Source organism: Mercenaria mercenaria, chromosome 3 (assembly GCF_021730395.1).
Source record: "Mercenaria mercenaria strain notata chromosome 3, MADL_Memer_1, whole genome shotgun sequence".
Lineage (NCBI taxonomy): Eukaryota > Metazoa > Mollusca > Bivalvia > Venerida > Veneridae > Mercenaria > Mercenaria mercenaria.
Window position 1 is genome coordinate 17254113 of NC_069363.1, and position 22599 is coordinate 17276711.

General features: G+C 37.7%; 1 protein-coding gene across 1 annotated transcript in view; it reads right to left on the reverse strand.

Moving 5' to 3' along the window:
- Nucleotides 1-9426: 9426 nt before the first annotated feature.
- The window catches only part of LOC123525354 (E3 ubiquitin-protein ligase UHRF1-like), a 77693-nt gene continuing 64520 nt past the window's right edge, over nt 9427-22599 (reverse strand). Inside the window, exons 14-17 of the mRNA XM_045304329.2 lie at nt 12490-12613; nt 12096-12232; nt 11441-11539; nt 9427-10710 (exon numbers count right to left, since the gene is read on the reverse strand). Coding sequence (XP_045160264.2) covers nt 10564-10710; nt 11441-11539; nt 12096-12232; nt 12490-12613 — 507 coding nt within the window. The 3' untranslated portion in view covers nt 9427-10563. The remainder of the gene's footprint in view (nt 10711-11440; nt 11540-12095; nt 12233-12489; nt 12614-22599) is intronic.

Consider the following 22599-nt stretch of genomic DNA (forward strand, 5'->3'; position numbering starts at 1 on the left):
TTCACCTTGATGATATCTAGATCAAGTTCGAAACTGGGTCACGTGCCGTCAAAAACTAGGTCAGTAGGTCTAAAAATAGAAAAACTTTGTGACCTCTCTAGAGGCCATATATTTCACAAGATCTTCATGAAAATTGGTCAGAACGTTCACCTTGATGATATCTAGGTCAAATTCAAAACTGGGTCATGTGCCGTCAAAAACTAGGTCAGTAGGTCAAATAATAGAAAAACCTTGTGACCTCTCTAAAGGCCATATTTTTCATGGGATCTGTATGAAAATTGGTCTGAATATTCATCTTGATGATATCTAGGTCAAGTTCGAAACTGGGTCACGTGCGGTCAAAAACTAGGTCAGTAGGTCTAAAAATAGAAAAACCTTGTGACCTCTCTAGTGGCCATATATTTCATGAGATCTTATGAAAATTGGTCAGAATGTTCACCTTGATGATATCTAGGTCAAGTTCGAAAGTGAGTCACGTGCCTTCAAAAACTAGGTCAGTAGGTCAAATAATAGAAAAACCTTGTTACCTCTCTAAAGGCCATATTTTTCATGGAATCTGTATGAAAGTTGGTCTGAATGTTCATCTTGATGATATCTAGGTCAAGTTCGAAAGTGGATCACGTGCCATCAAAAACTAGGTCAGTAGGTCAAATAATAGAAAAACCTTGTGACCTCTCTAAAGGCCATATTTTTCATGGGATCTGTATGAAAATTGGTCTGAATGTTCATCTTGATGATATCTAGGTCAAGTTCGAAACAGGGTCATGTGCGGACAGAAACTAGGTCAGTAGGTCTAAAAATAGAAAAACCTTGTGACCTCTCTAGAGGCCATACTTATGAATGGATCTCCATTAAAATTGGTCAGAATGTTCACCTTGATGATATCTAGGTCAAGTTTGAAACTGGGTCACATGCCTTAAAAAACTAGGTCAGTAGGTCAAATAATAAAAAAACCTTGTGACCTCTCTGAGGCCATACTTTTCATGGGATCTGTATGAAAGTTGGTCTGAATGTTCATCTTGATGATATCTAGGTCAAGTTTGAAACTGGGTCAACTGCGGTCAAAAACTAGGTCAGTAGGTCTCAAATTATCAAAATCTTTTGACCTCTGTAGAGGCCATATTTTTCAATGGATCTTCATGAAAATTGATCTGAATGTTCACCTTGATGATATCTAGGTCAGTTTCGAAACTGGGTCACGTGCGTTCAAAAACTACGCCAGTAGGTATAAAAGTAGAAAAACCTTGTGACCTCTCTAGAGGTCATATTTTTCATGAGATCTTCATGAAAATTAGTGAGAATGTTCACCTTGATGATACCTAGGTAAAGTTCAAAACAGGGTCACATATCTTCAAAAACTAGGTCAATAGATCAAATAATAGAAAAACCTTGTGACCTCTGTAGAGACCATATTTTTCCATGGATCTTCATGAAAATTGGTCAGAATTTTTATCTTGATAATATCTAGGTCAAGTTCAAAACTGGGTCACATGAGCTCAAAAACTAGGTCACTATGTCAAATAATGACGTCATACTCAAAACTGGGTCATGTGGGAAGAGGTGAACGATTCAGGACCATCATGGTCCTCTTGTTACAAAAAATCTCAAGGCTGATACCAGCCACTCACACAGAAACAGTTCATGAATTAGAAACCAGGAAGGAGTAACTACAGGTTTTCTAGTCTTGTATAAAAAAAATGGGTTAAATCTAGTCATATACAATGTTTCAATACAAACTGTTTTATTTGGCACAAATCTATAACATTGCCTCCGTCATAATATCTTGGGTGTAACCCAGTTACAGTGGCAAATCCACAGACACTTCGGGTCAGGACCGACCATCCACCCCACCCCTGCCTACGTTTAGCGAATGTTTTTAGCATTTCAACTTGTATTGAGCATAGGTGAAGGTCATAACGACGGTCGTTTCGTAACAATTCCACCATGTTTTAAAAATGCCATTTTACATTCGATTTTAACCACACTTGCATACAAATTAAGTCACAATAAGATCTTGTTTCCTTTCAAAAACTGGCTAGATTCCATCATGGGTTCTTGAGTTACTGCCCTCGAAAGGGAAAAATTTTCAGTTTGGCCCTTTCAGCCATATAGAGGTTTCATTTATGCTTTGATTTGATTATACAAACTTACACAGATTGTTCTTGATGATCTCTAGGCCAAGTTCGAAACTGGGTCATGTGGGGGTCAAAGACTAGGTCACTGGGTCAAATCTAAGGAAAAGCTTGTTAATACCCTACAGGCCACATTTATCACCCTACTTTTATGGTCAAGTCTGAAACTGGGTTGGTCATGAGGGGTCAAAAACTAGGTCACTCGCTCAAATCAAAGGAAAGGATTAACACTCTAGATGCCACATTTATGACCCTGTCCTCCTGTAACATGGTCAGAATGTTTTATCTTGATGATCCCTAGGCCAAGTTTGAAACTGGGTAATGTGGGGTCAAAAACCAAGTCACCCACTTGAATCAAAGGAACGCTTGTTAACGTTCTAGAGGCCGCATTTATGACCCTATCTTCATGGAAGTTTATCAGAATGTTTATCTTGATCCCTAGGTAAAGTTAGAATCTGGGTCATGTGCTCAAATCAAGCTTGTTAACACTGGCCACATTCATGATCCTATCTTAAATTCATCCAATTTTTGATGTAACATTTTCATTTCTTTATGAATGTCTTTCGTATTCACGCATACCATTCATTGTTACATGAACCACATGGCACAGACCTTACATATATTGCATGTAGCATATTTAAGGGTTATTATGACCCTCATGTCATGGACTGTTATTTATGCAAGCACTGGTAACAAGTAAATTTTGAACAATGGACTTTTTAGCTCACTTGAGCTATGCTCAGGTGAATTATTGTGATCGCTCAATGTCCGGATCCGTCTGTCTGTCGTCTGTCAACATTTAGTATTTATGTCTCCCACCACACAGTGGTGTGGGAGACATATTGATTTACTCCAGTCTGTCTGTGTGTCCGTGTGTCTGTGTGTGTGTCTGTCACAAAGCTTGTCCGCACTCTAAGTCGAACATTTCTCATCCGATTTTCCCCAAACTTGAACAAAATGTGTTAGACCATAAGACCTCGCCCAAGTTCGACAACTAGCCAAATCGGTCCAGGCGTCTTGGTGTTATGGCCCTTGAATTACCAAAAATCGGTCTTTTTACTCTTGTCTGCACTCTAATTCGAATATTTCTCATCCAATCTTCACCAAACTTAAACAAAATGTGTTTGGCCATGAGACCTCGGCCAAGTTCGATAACCAGCCAAATCGGTCCAGGCATTTTGGAGTTAAGGCCCTTGAATTATTGAAAAATTGGCCTTTTTACTCATGTCCGCACTCTTAATCAAGCATTTCTCATCCGATCTTCACCAAACTTGAACAAAATGTGTTTGACCATGAGACCTCGGCCAAGTTTGAAAACTAGCCAAATCAGTCTAGGCATTTTGGAGTTACGGCCCTTGAATTATCGAAAACTTGGCCTTTTTACTCATGTCCGCACTCTTAATCAAACATTTCTCATCCGATTTTCACCAAACTTAAACAAAATGTGTTTGACCATGAGACCTCGGCCAAGTTCGATAACTAGCCAAATCGATCCAGGCATTTTTGAGTTATGGCCCTTGAATTATCGAAAAATCGGCCTTTTTACTTTTGTCCGCACTCTAAGTCGAACATTTCTCATCCGATCTTCACCAAACTTGAACAAAATGTGTTTGACCATCAGACCTCGGCCAAGTTCTATAACTAGCCAAATCGGTCCAGGCATTTTAGAGTTACGGCCCTTGAATTACCGAAAAAGTCCGTCTGTTTACTCTTGTCTGCTCTCTAAGTCGAACATTTCTCATCCGATCTTCACCAAACTTGAACAAAATGTGTTTGGCCATAAGACCTTACCCAAGTTCGATAACTAGCCAAATCCTCCCAGGCACTTTTGATTTATGGCCCTTGATTTACTGATTGGATCCACTCATCCAGACCATCTAATTGGATTCACTTGTCTAAAACATCTAGAGAAACTAACATTTTGGCAGGGGCAGTTGTGGGAGACATGCGCTTTTCTCAAAAGCATCTCTAGTTTTCAATTGATCTTCATGAAATTTGGTCAGAATGATTGCCTTGATGAAATCTAGGTCGAGTTTGAATAGGAGTCATCTGGGGTCAAAAAGTAGGTCACTAGGTCAAATCAAAGAAAACCCTTGAAGAGTTAGGGCAAGAATAATGTAGAATTTTTGGCACATGTTATTTTTGCGACAATAGCATTTGGTACCTTCTCTTCAGAGAAGGTTGCCGTTACGTAAATACCTAGGAAAAACTGATGTGGCTGAGAAACAAGAGGACCATGATGGTCCTGAATCGCTCACCTATCCCCACATGACCCAGTGTTGAACTGAGTATGACGTCGTTATTTCTATTATTTGACAAAGTGACCTAGTTTTTCAGCACATGTGACCTAGATATCATCAAGATAAAAAATTCTGACCAATTTTCATGAAGATCCATTGAAAAATATGGCCTCTAGAGGTCACAAGGTTTTTCTATTATTTGACCTATTGACCTAGTTTTTGAAGGCACGTGACCCACTTTTAAACTTGACCTAGATATCATCAAGGTGAACATTCTCACCAATTTTCATGAAGATCTCGTGAAAAATATGGCCTCTAGAAAGGTCACAAGGTTTTTCTATTTTTCGACCTACTGACCTAGTTTTTGACGGCACATGACCCAGTTACGAACCTGACCTAGATATCATCAAGCTGAACAGTCTCACCAATTTTCATGAAGATCTCATGAAAAATATGGCCTCTAGAGAGGTCACAAGGTTTTTCTATTTTTAGACCTACTGACCTAGTTTTTGACCCCACGTGACCCAGTTTCGAACCTGACCTAGATATCATCAAGATGAACCTTCTGACCAATTTTCATGAAGATCCATTGAAAAATATGGCCTCTAGAGAGGTCACAAGGTTTTTCTATTTTTAGACCTACTGACCTAGTTTTTGACCGCACGTGACCCAGTTTCAAACATATCATCAAGGTGAACATTCTGACCAATTTTCATGAAGATCCATTGAGAAATATGGCCTCTAGAGAGGTCACAAGGTTTTTCTATTTTTAGACCTACTGACCTAGTTTTTGATCCCACATGACCCAGTATCGAACTTGACCTAGATATCATCAAGGTGAACATTCTGACCAATATTCATGAAGATCTCATGAAAAATATGGCCTCTAGAGAGGTCACAAGGTTTTTCTATTTTTAGACCTAATGACCTAGTTTTTGACCCCACGTGACCCAGTTTCGAACTTGACCTAGATATCATCAAGGTGAACATTCTGACCAATATTCATGAAGATCTCATGAAAAATATGGCCTCTAGAGGTCACAAGGTTTTTCTATTTTTAGACCTACTGACCTAGTTTTTGACCCCACCTGACCCAGTTTCGAACTTTACCTAGATATCATCAAGGTGAACATTCTGACCAATATTCATGAAGATCTCATGAAAAATATGGCCTCTAGAGAGGTCACAAGGTTTTTCTATTTTTAGACCTACTGACCTAGTTTTTGACCCCACGTGACCCAGTTTCGAACTTGACCTAGATATCATCAAGGTGAACATTTTGACCAATTTTCATGAAGATCTTATGAAATATATGGCCTCTAGAGAGGTCACAATGTTTTTCTATTTTTAGACCTACTGACCTAGTTTTTGACGGCACGTGACCCAGTTTCGAACTTGACCTAGATATCATCAAGGTGAACATTCTGACCAATTTTCATAAAGATCCCATGAAAAATGTGACCTCTAGAGTGGTCACAAGCAAAAGTTTACGGACGCACGCACGCACGCACGGACGATGGACGACGGACGCCGCGCGATCACAAAAGCTCACCTTGTCACTTTGTGACAGGTGAGCTAATAAACCAACAAAGCTAGATTTATTCGTATCTTTGAACATACAAACATGTGATAGTTTCCGTCGAATTTTTGCCACAAAATGTTTTTGAGTCTCAGCTCAGCCTTTCAGCTTTAATCCAGCGAAGACACTTCTCCAGACTTTTCTTAGGATTTGGAAAGGGGATAAACATTACACCATCCTCTAGGCGTTCTGGGAAGCAACTGTCAAGACTTGCAAGGTCCCCACTGACACCTTTTTACTATTTCTAATAAGTTTTACACGTATACATAATTTCATTTCGGAACACAAAACTATAAATGTGGTCCAAATTTGAAGCCTGTACCTTCAAAAATGTGAAAGTAGGTCACTAGGTCAATGTCAAGGTCAAAGTTTGCTTCGGTACACAAACTTATGCAGGTGGTCAAACTTATGCAGGTGGTCAAATTTTGTAAAGGTTCATCTTGCCACTCAAAACTATACATGTGGTCCAAATTTGAATGTTGTAGGTTATCGACAAAAAGAAGTTATTCCCTATATAAGTCTATATGAACCATGTGACCCCCGGGGCAGGGCCATATTTGACCCTAGGGGGACAATTTTAACAAACTTGGTAGAGAACCACTAGATGATGCTACATTACAAATACCAAAGCCCTAGGCTTTGTGGTTTGAACAAGAAGATTTTCAAAGTTTTTCCCTATATAATACTATGTAAACCATGTGACCCCCAGGGCGGGGCCATATTTGACCCTAGGGGAATAATTTCAATAATCTTAGTAGAGGACCACTAGATGATGTCACATAAAAAATATCAAAGCTCTAGGCCCTGTGGTTTGGACAAGAGCTTTTTCAAAGTTTTTCCCTATATATGTCTATACAAGCAAATTTGATGAATTGGAATCCCCCGCCGAAAGGGTCAGAGTTGAGGAACGGCAAAAAAAATATATCCAGCAAAAAGTTAAGAATGTTACCAAGAAGCAAATAATTTCATTAGTCAAAATCAAATTAAAAGAAAATGAATGGTTTGTTTGGGTGGGGCTGGGGTGAGGATACAACAGTTTACATGTTGATTATAAATATTGATAGAAAAGTGAATAGAAAAATTGAAAAGTGAATAGAAAAATTGAAAAGTGAATAGAAAAATGATAAAAAAAAAAAATGGAGCAGGTGGGTGGGACCAAGGTAAGGTGGTAACCAGGTGTAGGTACACAACATCACATGTTTATAATAAATGTTCATGGAAAAGAATGAAAGAAGTTTAATGAAATTCTTCCAATTGGTTGGTTTGTTATGTACAGATCTGTGGATTTTTAAACAATTAAAAGGCAATAACTATATGGAAAATTGACCAATCGAAAAAAAAACTTGAAGGGCATCGTCGCAGTATCTTGGTTCATGTTTGATGAAATTCTACCCGCTAGTTACTGAGAAATGGCTGCAGACGGAAATTTTTCATTGAATCAAGGGCAATAACTCTTGACGGGAATCGACCTATCAAAAAAAAAAATTGATGGGCATCAGCACAGTATCTTGGTTCATGTCTATTTCAAATTTGATGAAATTCTACCTGTTAGTTACTGAGAAATGGCTGCAGACGGACATTTTTTCTTAAATCAAGGGCAATAACTCTAGGGAAATTGACCAATCAAAAAAAAACTTGACGGGCATCATCGCAGTATGTTGGTTTATGTTTATTTCAAGTTTCATGAAATTCTACCAAGTAGTTACTGAGAAATGGCTGCGGATGGACGGACAACGCAATTTCAATACCCCCCTCCCGATTTCATCGGCGGGGGATAATAAACAATGTGACCCCCCGGGTGGGGCCATATTTGACCAATATATCATTCTGACAAAGTTTGGTCAAAATCCACCCTTTAGTTTCTGAGGAGATGCGATAACGAGAAATTGTTAACGGACGGAAGGACGATGGACGCAGTGATTTGAATAGCCCACCATCTGATGATGGTGGGCTAACAAATATCATCTAAAAACATCGTGGAAAGTAATAGTTTTAAAGTTGTACAGTAGCTTCACTCGATACATGAACTAAGTAGCCTAAGATGTATACAACCCATTAGTTGTTTTAAGTTATACTAGTGTACATATATCTAATATTTTAACTGCCTCTTTTCACCAATTGTTAAGACATTTCACGAGCGTTTTTTTTTACTAAACATATTGGCAAAAAGTCTCATATTATGTATACATGGTCATAACATATATATTACATTCATGTTTATTTAACAAACATATAAACAAAATGCATCAATCATTCAAACCATCTGAATATGCATTTTAGTGCTTTAAACAGATTTTGCATCACTGGCCAGGTACATCATTTTCTGTGAGATTAGAATGTGCAAAAGCGTGTTACTAATAAGGTTGACCGCAGCGAGTGTGACTAGTGATACCTGTAATCTGAAAATGTGCCATAGCATCCTTGACCCCTTTCAGACACGTCTTTCTTGGTCAGATTCTGCAGAATTCTTAGACTTGTTTAAATGCTTCTTCACCAAACTCATTTGGTAGTATTCAAGGTAAAGTGCACGACTCTTAGCTTTTTTATTGCCTATGGTATAGTCAGATTTTCATACTTTTTCACTAGTTTGAATGTTTCACCAAACTATCTATATAGAAATCTGTTAAGGATTCCCTATAAGCAATAATTTCCACAGTACATTTCTATCCTGGTACACACAGTTGGAGTTCAAAGTTTAACCTTTGGCAAATTGACGAGACACATCATTTTTATTTTGGAATTATATACTCTGAAAGAACAATGCGAATCACAATATATACAAGCAAACATACACCAAATTGTTCGGAATAAGCTACTTGGAAAATATTTTGCCCTGTATAACATACTTCTATTGAACATGATCTTTTTCTCATCAAACCTTCTTCTAAAAAAATTTCTCATGTTTATGATCACTGGGAATCTAACATGGTTTTTGTTAAAAAAAAATTGTACCATATGCACATTTCAATAGCAAAATTTTCAAAGCTGTTGGTTGCAATTATGAAATGCTGCTGTTTTACTGAAAGATAAAATTTTCTCATTTCTATTACTGGCACCAGCTAGAAAATTATGCTAAACCAACTTCCAGCAAAATAATTTTTAAAAGATCAGTTTGTTCTCAAGCAGATAATGGGCAGTTTAAACAGATTGTCCTCCAGATTGAACCTCCTTTGAATGCCTTTCCTACTTCTTAACATTTTTGTGTATGTACTTTAAAGAAAAATGTCTTATTCCTTCAAGAGGCGGTTGAACACCCTGTATGACTGTAAACAGTAATTGAGTCATATAGAACAGCCAGTTTCAGGCCAGGATAATCAGCGGAAAATTCTCTAGATACATTAATACCTATAGGGGTGGGGGTGGGGACTACTATTAGCTAAATGAGAAAACTTATATTACACCAGGCTCAACTTCAACAGTCAGTTGAACTGTTCTAGGTAATTGGCAATGATAATCGTACTAAAACTCAAACAGATCAAGTAAACATAAGTTTATTCTGTAATTTCAACACAATATCGCTTCTACAAATGTATACAAAGTACATATTATTATATATTTCTTTTACACATTCTTTCAGAGCACTCTGAGGTAACATATAAGTTTGTTTCATTGTCTAAAACAAGGATTTCCTAGCATACCATTTCAAACAGCTCATCCTGCATACAGTATGTTAAAATTGTAATAGAATGGCAAATACAGATGATCATATCATTTTCTAATATCTTTTTGAAAGTCAACATCAATATCATATCAAGGTTAAAAAATCTAGTACAAACTTGTACATTCAAAGTCTATTCGATTGATCTTACTTTGTAGAAGTCTTTAACAAGCCAAAATATTTCGTAAGCAGCCCTGTAAAAACTGCAAATATTTCTCCTTTTGTTTACTGCAATTTAACAGAATTCATGCAGGGTTAACTACGTAATGACTGGAAAACAATGATTTTTGCACATATTTTTCTATTCTTAGCAACTCTTAGCGTCATTATTGAGCATTATTTTCACCTAACACTTTGTAATGGATACAGGTGTCACACTGAATAATTCACTGTGAAGAAAATATTGAATGAAAGTAAATGGTTAACAGATGTAACAAAAATAAACACCATTTTTTAATCATTTGCATGAATCAAGGAAGAATGGAAAATGCCCTTTATTTAGCTATGTATAAGCTTTCTTTTATCCCTTAATACTCATACTACATGGAATTATAAATTTAAAAATATTCTAGTAAAAATTCATTTTAATATGAAAAAACACATTCTTAATCAATAAACGGAACATAATCTAATGTCAAACATGGTTAGAAAAGAATGATAAAAAAATATAAGACTGTTTGCCAAAAACAACGAACAATACTTTAATTCTAACATGTAATGCATTCAGATTTACAAGGAAAAAAAATCAATGTTAAAGATCAATTTTACTTTCGTAAAACTAATCTTCAACACTGTCACTCTAGTCCCTGTATTAAAGATATATTATTTCACATACACAATTGATTATATTCTGAGTTTAAAATACCTTTAGAATAATAACTGAACCCACTAAAACAGCATTCCCTATAGAGGTGGGAAGTTAACAAAATTGACAGCACTTATTAAAGACTATATTTATCGCCCAGCATCATATCCAGGGAAGAATTTTAGAAGTATGTCCAACAGCACAGTGTTAATGGGCATCTTATAGTCCTTGCCAAGGTCAGTCCTGCAAGCTGGACATGTGGTCACATCGGCTTTAAATGAGCGCTGTATACACGACTATAACAAAACAAAACAATATATGTTAACATTTCAGAAACACTTCATATCAATTATGTTATGTTAACATTCAGAAAGGGGCGAAATGCTTATATATGTGTGTGTTCAGGTTTAATGTCTTTTTTGACAATTTTTCAGTCATAGAAATGACAGTATCTACTTGTAGCAGTGAGCACAATGCTTTATAGTGCTGCCTCACTGGAATATCGTGCTGTAGACACTTGACATGATACCCCACCCAGACCAGTCATAGCACTATCCTCAACGCCAAGTGCCTAGTAAGGAAGTTACTAGTACCTTTTTTTTTGGTATGACGTAGCCAGGTATCGAACCCACCGCATTCCGCACTGAAAGCTGGCGCAGTACCAACATGCTTTAATCTACCTTCTTGCAGTAGGTAAAATTCATAATACTTCTCGGATATACAGGAAGAAAGACAAATGGGTATTGAAAGAGAACTTTTGTCATACTTGAACTATGAATTATTCTGTGTTTCACAGAATGTGGACAGAAGCTAAAGAAAACATAACATCCAACTTACTACTACATTCCACTTATCAACTTGAAATCTTATGCCAAATCATAGTGCAAAGATTGGACATAGGTTACAAAACCTTTTCTACCAAGACGCAAATTGTTTCGACTCTAATTTAAAGTGAAATCTAGAGGAAGCTAAACTTTAAAACTATCCAAGACTCAAGTTCATCTTTGTCAAGGCTGATCACCTTACCTTGCAAATGTTGTGTTGACATGCCGTTGTTACAGGCTTGAATACCAAATCCTGGCAACAGATACAAGTAAACAACTCCTCGACTTTCTGTAAAAATTTCTGAAAGTAAAATCAAGACTTATTAGTATATGTGTTACATATTATTTTTTAGTTTCAACACTGTACTGATTCTGGAACAGTAAACTCAATAAACAACAAACTCTTCAATAAAACTCTTTGAAAAGGGAATTTCTGTATCAACATTCTATACACAGGTTAACTTTCTCACTACCTGTCAGTTGCCACATGAAGAGGTTAGAGTTAAGTTGATACTGAGTCAACATGGCACAGACAAATAACCCAAGAGAAGTATATTCAGCCCTTGTAATCTTAGTAAATTTAAAAGCTACCATCATATCACACGCTGCATCAATGTACCCTACAAAGAATTTTTTTTTTTTTTTTTTTTTTGTTGGATTTAACGTCGCACCAACACATGATAGGTCAAATTGCGACTTTCCAGCTTTAATGGTGAAGACCCCAGGTGCTCCTCAGTGCATTATTTCATCACGAGCGGGCACCTGGGTAGAACCACCGACCTTCCGTAAGCCAGCTGGATGGCTACAAAGAAGTTGTATTTACTCAGTTGTATTAATCATCCAGTTTTATAACCTACCTGTCCACCTTCTTTTGTAACATCAAGAGCTTCATTCCATAATTTCTTGTTTTCCTTGTCTTGTTTGATCAATTTAGACTGGGCGTCATCTATTTTGTAAGCAGCAACTTTCTTCACCTTCTTAGTTGGACTTGTTTCTAAGATTGTAAAATAGGCACAGGGTCATTTCATTAAGAAAATCTCATCCAAAGGCTTTGCAATTAATGTTACACACACAGAACTAACAAACTCTCTAGTATTAAGTACAATTGAATAAGCCATCCTTAAACATTCTGCGTAATTCACAGAACTTCTTAAAATCTAAATATCAGGTATCTTATTTTAAAAGCAATATCTGAACTGCATAACAGTTCCTATAAATGTTTATCTTGAGAAATGCAGCTATCACTATTACCTTGTTTTTCCTCATCACTGTCATTACGTTTACGTTTTCCCTTGCCTTTACCCTTGTTTGGAGTCTCCGATTCTTCCTTCTCCTTATCTTTCAGGGCTTGTGCCTCCAAATACCCTTCTGGATACTGAAAATAGATCCTTATTATATAATACTGATGACTTACATGAACAATTTCTAAATAACTTAGTTTAAACAAAAATAGAAAGTCTTGCCACATTTTTCAAACAAAATTAATCAAGGTTAGTACATCAATTAAGACACAAGCTAAATACTGTGAAATCATTATTATTCGTGGGGGATTCATTTTGGTGGATTTCATGGTTCAGCTCAACCACGAAATTAAGTCCCAAACGAACAAATTATGCCCACGATAATGTAAACTGCACTCAATGTCGCCAAAAAAAGACACCACAGCTGTCCGATTTGGTTTTGTCCATAGTTGTGTGCATGCGGCAGTACTGACCTGCAGCTTTCGTGTAGTTTATGGAGGCTCCATCAACGACAAAAATAGGTATGTGTTGGCCCCGCTCTACAATGTTTATATTTACTGAAATATAGTAAACTACTACTACTTTGGGACTATTAAATATTAACAAGAGCTTTCACAGGAGACATCGCGCTCGACTATTTCGATGCTGGAGAGTGAAACTAGGCACATCTGAGGAAGCTGGAGCTGTCACTGAAGTGTTTAAGGACTCCAATGGTGGATAAGATATAGCACTATAGCTTGAGTCTGTGTCATAAATATTAAGTAATAAGAGAGATAAAGATAAAGTGTATCAAAACACTAAATAAGTATAATTCTAAGCAAAAAGGGAGCATAATTCTTAAAATTTTCGGTGCAAGAGTTATGCACCTTGTGTCATATGATGTGGTGATGATACTTCGAGTTTTAATCAAATCCATTTAGTAATAACTGAGATATAGTGACAATGCATCAAAATTAACCTTAAGTTCCTCAAATCCATTTAGTAATAACTGAGATATAGCGACAATGCATCAAAATTAACCTTAAGTTCCAAGTAAAAGGGGACATAATTCATGAAAAATTGGTGCCAGAGTTATGCACCTTGTGTCATATGATGTAGGTGATAAGGTGAAACAACTATTTTAAGCTTGAATCAAATCCATTCAGTAATAACTGAGATATAGAGTGAAAGTGCATCAAAACTTTTACCTGAAATTGTAAGTCAAAAGGGAGAATAATTCATGAAAAATTGGTGCAAGAGTTATGACCCTTGTGCCATATGATGGGGTGATGATGTTGAACAATTGTTTTAAGTTGGAATCAAATCCATTTAGTAATAACAGAGATCGAGTGAAAGTGCACCAATACTTTAACCTGAAATTCTATCTAGAAAGGGGGCATGATTTATGAAATATTTGTGCCAGAGTTATGAACCTTGTGTCATATAATGTGGAACAATTATTTTAAGTTTGAATCAAATCCATTTAGTTATTACTGAGATAGAGTGAATGTGCACCAAAACTTTAACCTGAAATTTCAATTAAAAAGGGGGCATAATTCATGAAAAACTGGTGCCAGAGTTATTGACCTTGAGTCATATGATGTGGGTGATTATGTGGAACAACTATTTTAAATTTGAATCAAATCCATACAGTAACAAGAGCTCGTCGAACACGAAATGCCCCCCTTGATGCATTTAGTAATTGCAGAAGGAACAGAAATTATATGCTCACTGTAAATAAAAGTTCAACCATTCTGGTTTAATCTGACCTTGACCTTTTATCCTACTAACCTAACAAGAGATTAAAAAGTGATCTTAGTGCCATCCACTGAGCCATTTTTGAATGTTCCAAATTTTCAAGACTAGCTCAAGGTCAAATTTAATTTCGGTACAAAATGTGTATGTGGTCCAAATTTGAAAGCTGTTCCTTCAGAAATGTGAAAGTAGATCGCTAGATCAATAATAAGGTCAAAGTTCATTTCGGTGGACAGAAATATGCATGCGCTTCAAATTTGGAGACTGTAACTTAAGAAATGTGAAAGTAGGTACTAGGTAAAAATCAAAGTCAAATTTCAATTCAGAACACAACAAGAGCTCGTCGAACACGAAATGCCCCCCTTGATGCATTTAGTAAATGCACAAGGAACAGAAATTATATGCTCACTGTAAACAAAAGTTCTACCATTCTGGTTTAATCTGACACAAAACTATGCATGTGGTCCAAATTTGAAGCCTGTACCTTCAAAAACGTGAAAGTAGGTCACTAGGTCAATGTCCAGGTCAACATTTTTTCAGTGCACAAAACTATGCATGTGGTCCAAATTTGAAGGCTGTAGCTACAGAAATGTGAAAGTAGGTCACTAGGTGAAGGTCAAGGTCAACTCATGTCAAGGTTCATCTTGCAACTCAAAACCATACATGTGGTCAAAATTTAAATGTTGTAGGTTATTGACAAGAAGACTTTAAAAACTTTTCCCTATATAAGTCTATATGAACCATGTGACCCCCAGGGCGGGGCCATATTTGACCCTAGGGGGTTAATTTGAACAAACTTGGTAGAGAATCACTAGATGATGCTACATTACAAATATCAAAGCCCTAGTCTTTGTGATTTGAACAAGAAGATTTTCAAAGTTTATCCCTATAAAAGTCTATGTAAACCATGTGACCCCCAGGGCGGGGCCATATTTGACCCTAGGGGGATAATTTGAACAATCTTAGTAGAAGCCCACTAGATGATGTCACAAACAAATATCAAAGCCCTAGGCCCTGTGGTTTTGGACAAGAGGTTTTTCAAAGTTTTTCCCTATAATAAGTCTATATAAACCATGTGACCCCCGGGGCGGGCCATATTAGACCCAAGGGCAAAATTTGAATCAGCTTGTGAGGACTACTAGATGATGCTTCACACTAAATATCAAAGCCCTAGGCTCTGTGGTTTTAGACAAGAGATCAGAAACCATTTTAACTGTTCCTGGCCAATGTGACCTTGACCTTTGACCTAATGACCTCAAAATCAATAGGGGTCATCCGCTGATCATGATCAACCTAATTATCAATTTTCCTGACACTAGGCCCAAGCGTTCTTGAGTTATTGCCCGGAAACCATTTTACTGTTCCTGGTCAATGTGACCTTGACCATTGACATACTGACCTCAAAATCAATAGGGGTCATCTACTGGTCATGACCAACCTCCCTATCAACTTTCTTGACCCTAGGCCTTTGCGTTCTTTAGTTATCATCCGGAAATCGTTTAACTGTTCAGGGTCACTGTGACCTTGACCTTTAACATACTGACCTCAAAATCAATAGGGGTCATCTGCTGGTCATGACCAACCTCCCTATCAACTTTCATGATCCTAGGCCCAAGTGTTCTTGAGTTATCATTCGGAAACTGTTTTACTATTCAGGGTCACTGTGACCTTGACCTTTGACATACTGACCTCAAAATCAATAGGGGTCATCTGCTGGTGATGACCAACCTCCCTATCAACTTTCATGATCCTAGGCCCAAGCATTCTTGAGTTATCATCCGGAAACGGATTGGTCTACATTCCGACCGACCGACCATCTGCAAAACAATACACCCCACTTCTTCGAAGGGGGGCATAATAAAAATATGCATGTGGTACAAATCTGAAGTCTGTACAATCAGAAATGTGAAAGTAGGTCACTAGGTCAATCTCAAGATCAAAGTTTATTTCGGTACACAAAGCTATGCATGTGGTCCAAATTTGAAGCCTGTACCTTCAAAAATGTGAAAGTAGGTCACTAGGTCAATGTCAAGGTCAAAATCTTTTCGGTACACAAAACTATGCATGTGGTCCAAATTTGAAGGCTGTAGCTTGAGAAATGTGAAAGTAGGTCACTAGGTCAAAATCAAGGTCAAACTTCATTTCGGAACACAAAACTATGCATGTGGTCCAAATTTCAAGCCTGTTCCTTCAAAAATGTGAAAGTAGGTCACTAGGTCAATGTCAAGGTCTAAATTTTTTTCGGTGCACAAAACTATGCATGTGGTCCAAATTTGAAGACTGTAGCTACAGAAATGTATAAGTAGGTCACTAGGTCAAAATCAAGGTCAACTCATGTCAAGGTTCATCTTGCCACTCAAAACCATAGATGTGGTCAAAATTTAAATGTTGTACGTTATTGACAAGAAGATTTTAAAAGCTTTTCCCTATATAAGTCTATATGAACCATGTGACCCCCAGGGCAGGGCTATATTTGACCCTAGGGGGATAATTTAAACAAACTCCGTAGAGAATCACTAGATGATGCTACATTACAAATATCAAAGCCCTAGGCCCTGTGGTTTTGGACAAGAACATTTTCAAAGTTTTTCCCTATACAAGTCTATATAAACCATGTGACCCCCCGGACGGGGCCATATTAGACCCCAGGGAAATAATTTGAATCATCTTGGCAGAGGACCACTAGATGATGCTTCATACCAAATATCAAAACCCTAGGCTCTGTGGTTTTGGACAAGAAGATCAGAAACTGTTTAACTGTTCCTGGCTAATGTGACCTTGACCTTTGACCTAATGACCTCAAAATCTACAGGGGTCATCTGCTGATCATGACCAATCTAACTATCAATTTTCCTGACACTAGGCCAAAGCGTTCTTGAGTTACTGCCCGGAAACCATTTTACTGTTCCTGGTCACTGTGTCCTTAACCTTTGACATATTGACCTCAAAATCAATAGGGGTCAACTGCTGGTCATGACCAACCTCCCTTTCAACTTTTGTGACCCTAGGCCTATGCGTTCTTGAGTTATCATCCGTAAACCGTTTAACTGTTCAGGGTCACTGTGACCTTGACCTTTAACATACTGACCACAAAATCAATAGGGGTCATCTGCTAGTCATGACCAACCTCCACATCAACTTTCATGATCCTAAGCCCAAGTGTTCTTGACTTATCATCCGGAAACCGTTTTACTATTCAGGGTCATTGTGACCTTGACCTTTGACATACAGACCTCAAAATCAATAGGGGTCATCTGCTGGTGATGACCAACCTCCCTATCAACTTTCATGATCCTAGGCCCAAGAGTTCTTGAGTTATCATCCGGACACGGACTGGTCTACATTTCGACAGGCCGACATCTGCAAAACAATATACCCCACCTTCTTTGAAGGGAGGCATAATAACTGAGATAGAGTGAAAGTGCACCAAGACTTTAACCTGAAGTTTCAATTAAAAAGGGGGCATAATTCATGAAAAATTGGTGCCAGAGTTATGGACCTTGTGTCATATGATGTGGGTGATTATGTGGAACAACTATTTAAAATTAGAATCAAATCCATACAGTAATAACTGAGATAGAGTGAAAGTGCACCAAAACTTTAACAAGAAATTCTAAGTACAAGAGGACCATGATGGTCCTGAATCGCTCACCTATCCCAACATGACCCAGTGTTGAACTGAGTATGACGTCGTTATTTCTATTATCTGACAAAATGACCTAGTTTTAGAGCACATGTGACCTAGATATCATCCAGATAAAAAATTCTAACCAATTTTCATGAAGATCCATTGAAAAATATGACCTCTAGAGAGGTCACAAGGGTTTTCTATTATTTGACCTAATGACCTAGTTTTTGAAGGCACGTGACCCACTTTTAAACTTGACCTAGATATCATCAAGGTGAACATTCTCACCAATTTTCATGAAGATCTCGTGAAAAATATGGCCTCTAGAGAGGTCTCAAGGTTTTTCTATTTTTCGACCTACTGACCTAGTTTTTGACCGCACATGACCCAGTTACGAAATTAATCTAGATACCATCAAGCTGAACATTCTCACCAATTTTCATGAAGATCCATTGAGAAATATGGCCTCTAGAGACATCACAAGGTTTTTCTATTTTTAGACCTACTGACCTAGTTTTTGACCACACGTGACCCAGTTTCAAACTTAACCTAGATATCATCAAGGTGAACATTCTCACCAATTTTCATGAAGATCTCGTGAAAAATATGGCCTCTAGAGAGGTCTCAAGGTTTTTCTATTTTTCGACCTACTGACCTAGTTTTTGACCGCACATGACCCAGTTACGAAACTGATCTAGATACCATCAAGCTGAACATTCTCACCAATTTTCATGAAGATCCATTGAGAAATATGGCCTCTAGAGACATCGAAAGGTTTTTCTATTTTTAGACCTACTGACCTAGTTTTTGACCACACGTGACCCAGTTTCGAACTTAACCTAGATATCATCAAGATGATCATTCTGACTAATTTTCATGAAGATCTCTTGAAAAATATTGCCTCTAGAGAGGTCACAAGCTTTTTCTATTTTTAGATCCACTGACCTAGTTTTTGACCCCACGTGACCCAGTTTTGAACTTGACCTAGATATCATCAAGGTGAACATTCTGACTAATTTTCATGAAGATCCATTGAGAAATATGGCCTCTAGAGGTCACAAGGCTTTTCTATTTTTAGACCTACTGACCTAGTTTTTGACCCCATGTGACGCAGTTTCGAACTCGACCAAGAAATCATCAAGGTGAACATTCTGACCAATTTTCATGAAGATCCCGGGAAAAATATGGCCTCTAGAGAGGTCACAAGGTTTTTCTATTTTTAGACCTACTGACCTAGTTTTTGAACCCACGTGACTCAGTTTCGAACTTGACCTAGATACCATCAAGGTGAACATTTTGACCAATTTTCATGAAGATCCATTGAGAAATATGGCCTCTAGAGAGGTCACAAGGTTTTTCTATTTTTAGACCTACTGACCTAGTTTTGAACTGCACATAACCCAGTTTCGAACTTGACCTAGATATCATCAAGGTGAACATTCTGACCAATTTTCATGAAGATCTCATGAAAAATATGGTCTCTAGAGAGGTCACAAGGTTTTTCTATTTTTAGATCTACTGACCTAGGTTTTGACTGCACATGACCCAGTTTCGAACTTGACCTAGATATCATCAAGATGAACATTCTGACCAACTTTCATAAAGATCCCATGAAAAATGTGACCTCTAGAGTGGTCACAAGCAAAAGCTTACGCACGCACGCACAGACGACACGCGATCACAAAAGCTCACCTTGTCACTTTGTATTTATTTATTTGTTGGGTTTAACGTCGCACCGACACAATTTTAGGTCATATGGCGATTTTCCAGCTTTAATGGTGGAGGAAGACCCCAGGTGCCCCTCCGTGCACAATTTCATCACGAGCGGGCACCTGGGTAGAACCACCGACCTTCCGTAAGCCAGCTGGATGGCTTCCTCACGTGAAGAATTCTACGCCCCAAACGAGGTTTCGAACCTACAGCGATGAGGGGCAAATGGTTTGAAGTCAACGACTCTAACCACTCGGCCACGGAGGCCCCCTTGTCACTTTGTGACAGGTGAGGTAAAAAACGGGGGGGGGGGGGGGGGGGGGGGGGGGGGGGGATATTTCATGAAATTTAAATATTTGTGTGAGAGTTATGGCCCTTATGCGAGATGATGTGGGTGATTGTGAGTAATAACTATTGTAAGTTTAAAGCAAATCCATCAAGTAATTACAGAGATAAGGGGAGAAACAAGAGGGCCATCATGGCCCTATATCGCTCACCTGTTATCATTGCACTTGAGGACAAGAAGGTTCTCAGAAAAAAAAATCTTACAAGGTATAGATATGTTAAAATACACCTAAAAATTGGAGGTACCATCCATGTTGTACCACAGAAAACTGGTCTCGTGTTTTCCCTACGGCCAATAATAACAAGAGGACCATGATGGTCCTGAATCGCTCACCTCTTCCCACATGACCCAGTTTTGAGTATGAAGTCGTTTTTTTTATTATTTGACATAGTGACCTAGTTTTTGAGCTCATGTGACCCAGTTCTGAACTTGACCTAGATATTATCAAGATAAAAATTCTGACCATTTTCATGAAGATCCACTGAAAAATATGGTCTCTAGGTTTTTCTATTATCTGACCTATTGACCTAATTTTCGAAGGTACGTGACCCTGTTTTGAACTCTACCTATATATCATCAAGGTGAACATTCTCACTAATTTTCATGAAGATCTCATGAAAAATATGGCCTCTAGAGAGGTCACAAGGTTTTTCTATTTTTATACTTACTGGCCTAGTTTTTGACCGCACATGACCCAGTTTCGAAACTGACCTAGATATCATCAAGGTGAACATTCAGATCAATTTTCATGAAGATCCATTGAAAAATATGGCCTCTAGAGAGGTCAAAAGATTTTAATAATTTTAGACCTACTGACCTAGTTTTTGACTGCAGTTGACTCAGTTTCAAACTTGACCTAGATATCATCAAGATGAACATTCAGACCAACTTTCATACAGATCCCATGAAAAGTATGGCCTCTAGAGAGGTCACAAGGTTTTTTATTATTTGACCTACTGAACTAGTTTTTTACGGCACGTGACCCAGTTTCAAACTTGATCTAGATATCATCAAGGTGAACATTCTGACCAATTTTTATGGAGATCCATTCACAAGTATGGTCTCTAGAGAGGTCACAAGGTTTTTCTATTTTTAGACCTACTGACCTTGTTTTTGACCGCACGTGACCCTGTATTGAACTTGACCTAGATATCATCAAGATGAACATTCAGACCAATTTTCATACAGATCCAATGAAAACAAGAGCTCGTCGAACATGAAATGCCCCCCTTGATGCAATTAGTAATTGCACAAGGAACAGAAATTATATGCTCACTGTAAACAAAAGTACTATCATTTTGGTTTAATCTGACCTTGACCTTTAACCTATTAACCTAACCAGAGATTACAGATTGATCTTGGTGCCATCCACTGAGCCATTTTTGAATGTTCCAAATTTCAAGACTAGCTCAAGGTCAAAATCAAGGTCAAATTTCATTTAGGTACAAAACAATGTGTATGTGGTCCAAATTTGAAAGAGGTGGCTTGAGAAATGTGAAAGCAGGTCACTAGATCAATTTCAAGGTAAAGTTCATTTCGGTAAACAGAACTATGCATGTGCTTCAAATTTGGAGGCTGTAGCTTGAGAAATGTGATAGCAGGTAATAGATAATCAAAGTACTGAAAGTACAGAAAGGCTGGCTACCACAAAACACTGGATGAAATCTGTGTGGGAAAGATGTTTGCAAAATCTTAGATATTATGGGTTTTCCATATCAAACTAAGGCGATCATAGGGTATTGATGTGATGAACCATCTTGATTAACTTGTGAAGGTAGTGTAAGGATATTACAGACTACAGATGGTGAAAAAATACACTGTGTTTGCTTCATTGGGGATAACATAATTAGTGAGACAAACGGCACATAATGCTCACTTGGGAATCTGAAACCACAAAAATTAATATCTTACAAAATAGTCAGGTTCCGAGAACGTAATCCAGTCAAACCACATAGGATAATGAACGAAATTTATAGTTTATTCGAGAAACGTAGTTTATCAAAATTAAACCATGGTTTACGGTCGATATATTAGGATTAAAAAATCAACCATGAATTTCGGATGTGAACCTGCGTTTACGAATCTTGAACCCCTGTATTGTACCCCGTCTAGGTTTATGATCTAGAACCATAGTTTACAGACGTGACTTTATGGAAATCGTCCAATAATTACATGAACCCAGATTCACAGTCGGAAAACTAGGATTAACGATTGATAAACTAGGTTATTCAAACTAAAAGCATGTAAAACGTATTCTTTCGAGCGAAAACAAAAGATAACGTCGTAAACCATAGTTCACACTCGTAACATATGTCCACGTTTGTAAGCCCAAGTTAAAGTTCAAACGAGAACCTAGTTTATCGAACGTAAACATGGATTCAGCGTAAACTATGATTTATGCCTGTTGTCCTATGTTTTCCCACGAAATATATATTAGTATTCGATAATCCTAGTTTTTCGACCAAGAATGTAATTATTAGATTGCCGCGAACCTTGTTTATGGGCGTCAACCTATGTTTACGACCATGAACTTGAGTTTACGAGATGAACCATTAGTTTACGAACGTGAACCTAGGTTTACGTTAGTAAAATTGGTTTTCTCGAACAAAACTATATTTTTTGGTCGTAATCCTATGTTCACGAGCCAGAACCTATGTTTACGGTCGTAAACCCATTTTCACTGTCGCAAACTCAAGTTCTCG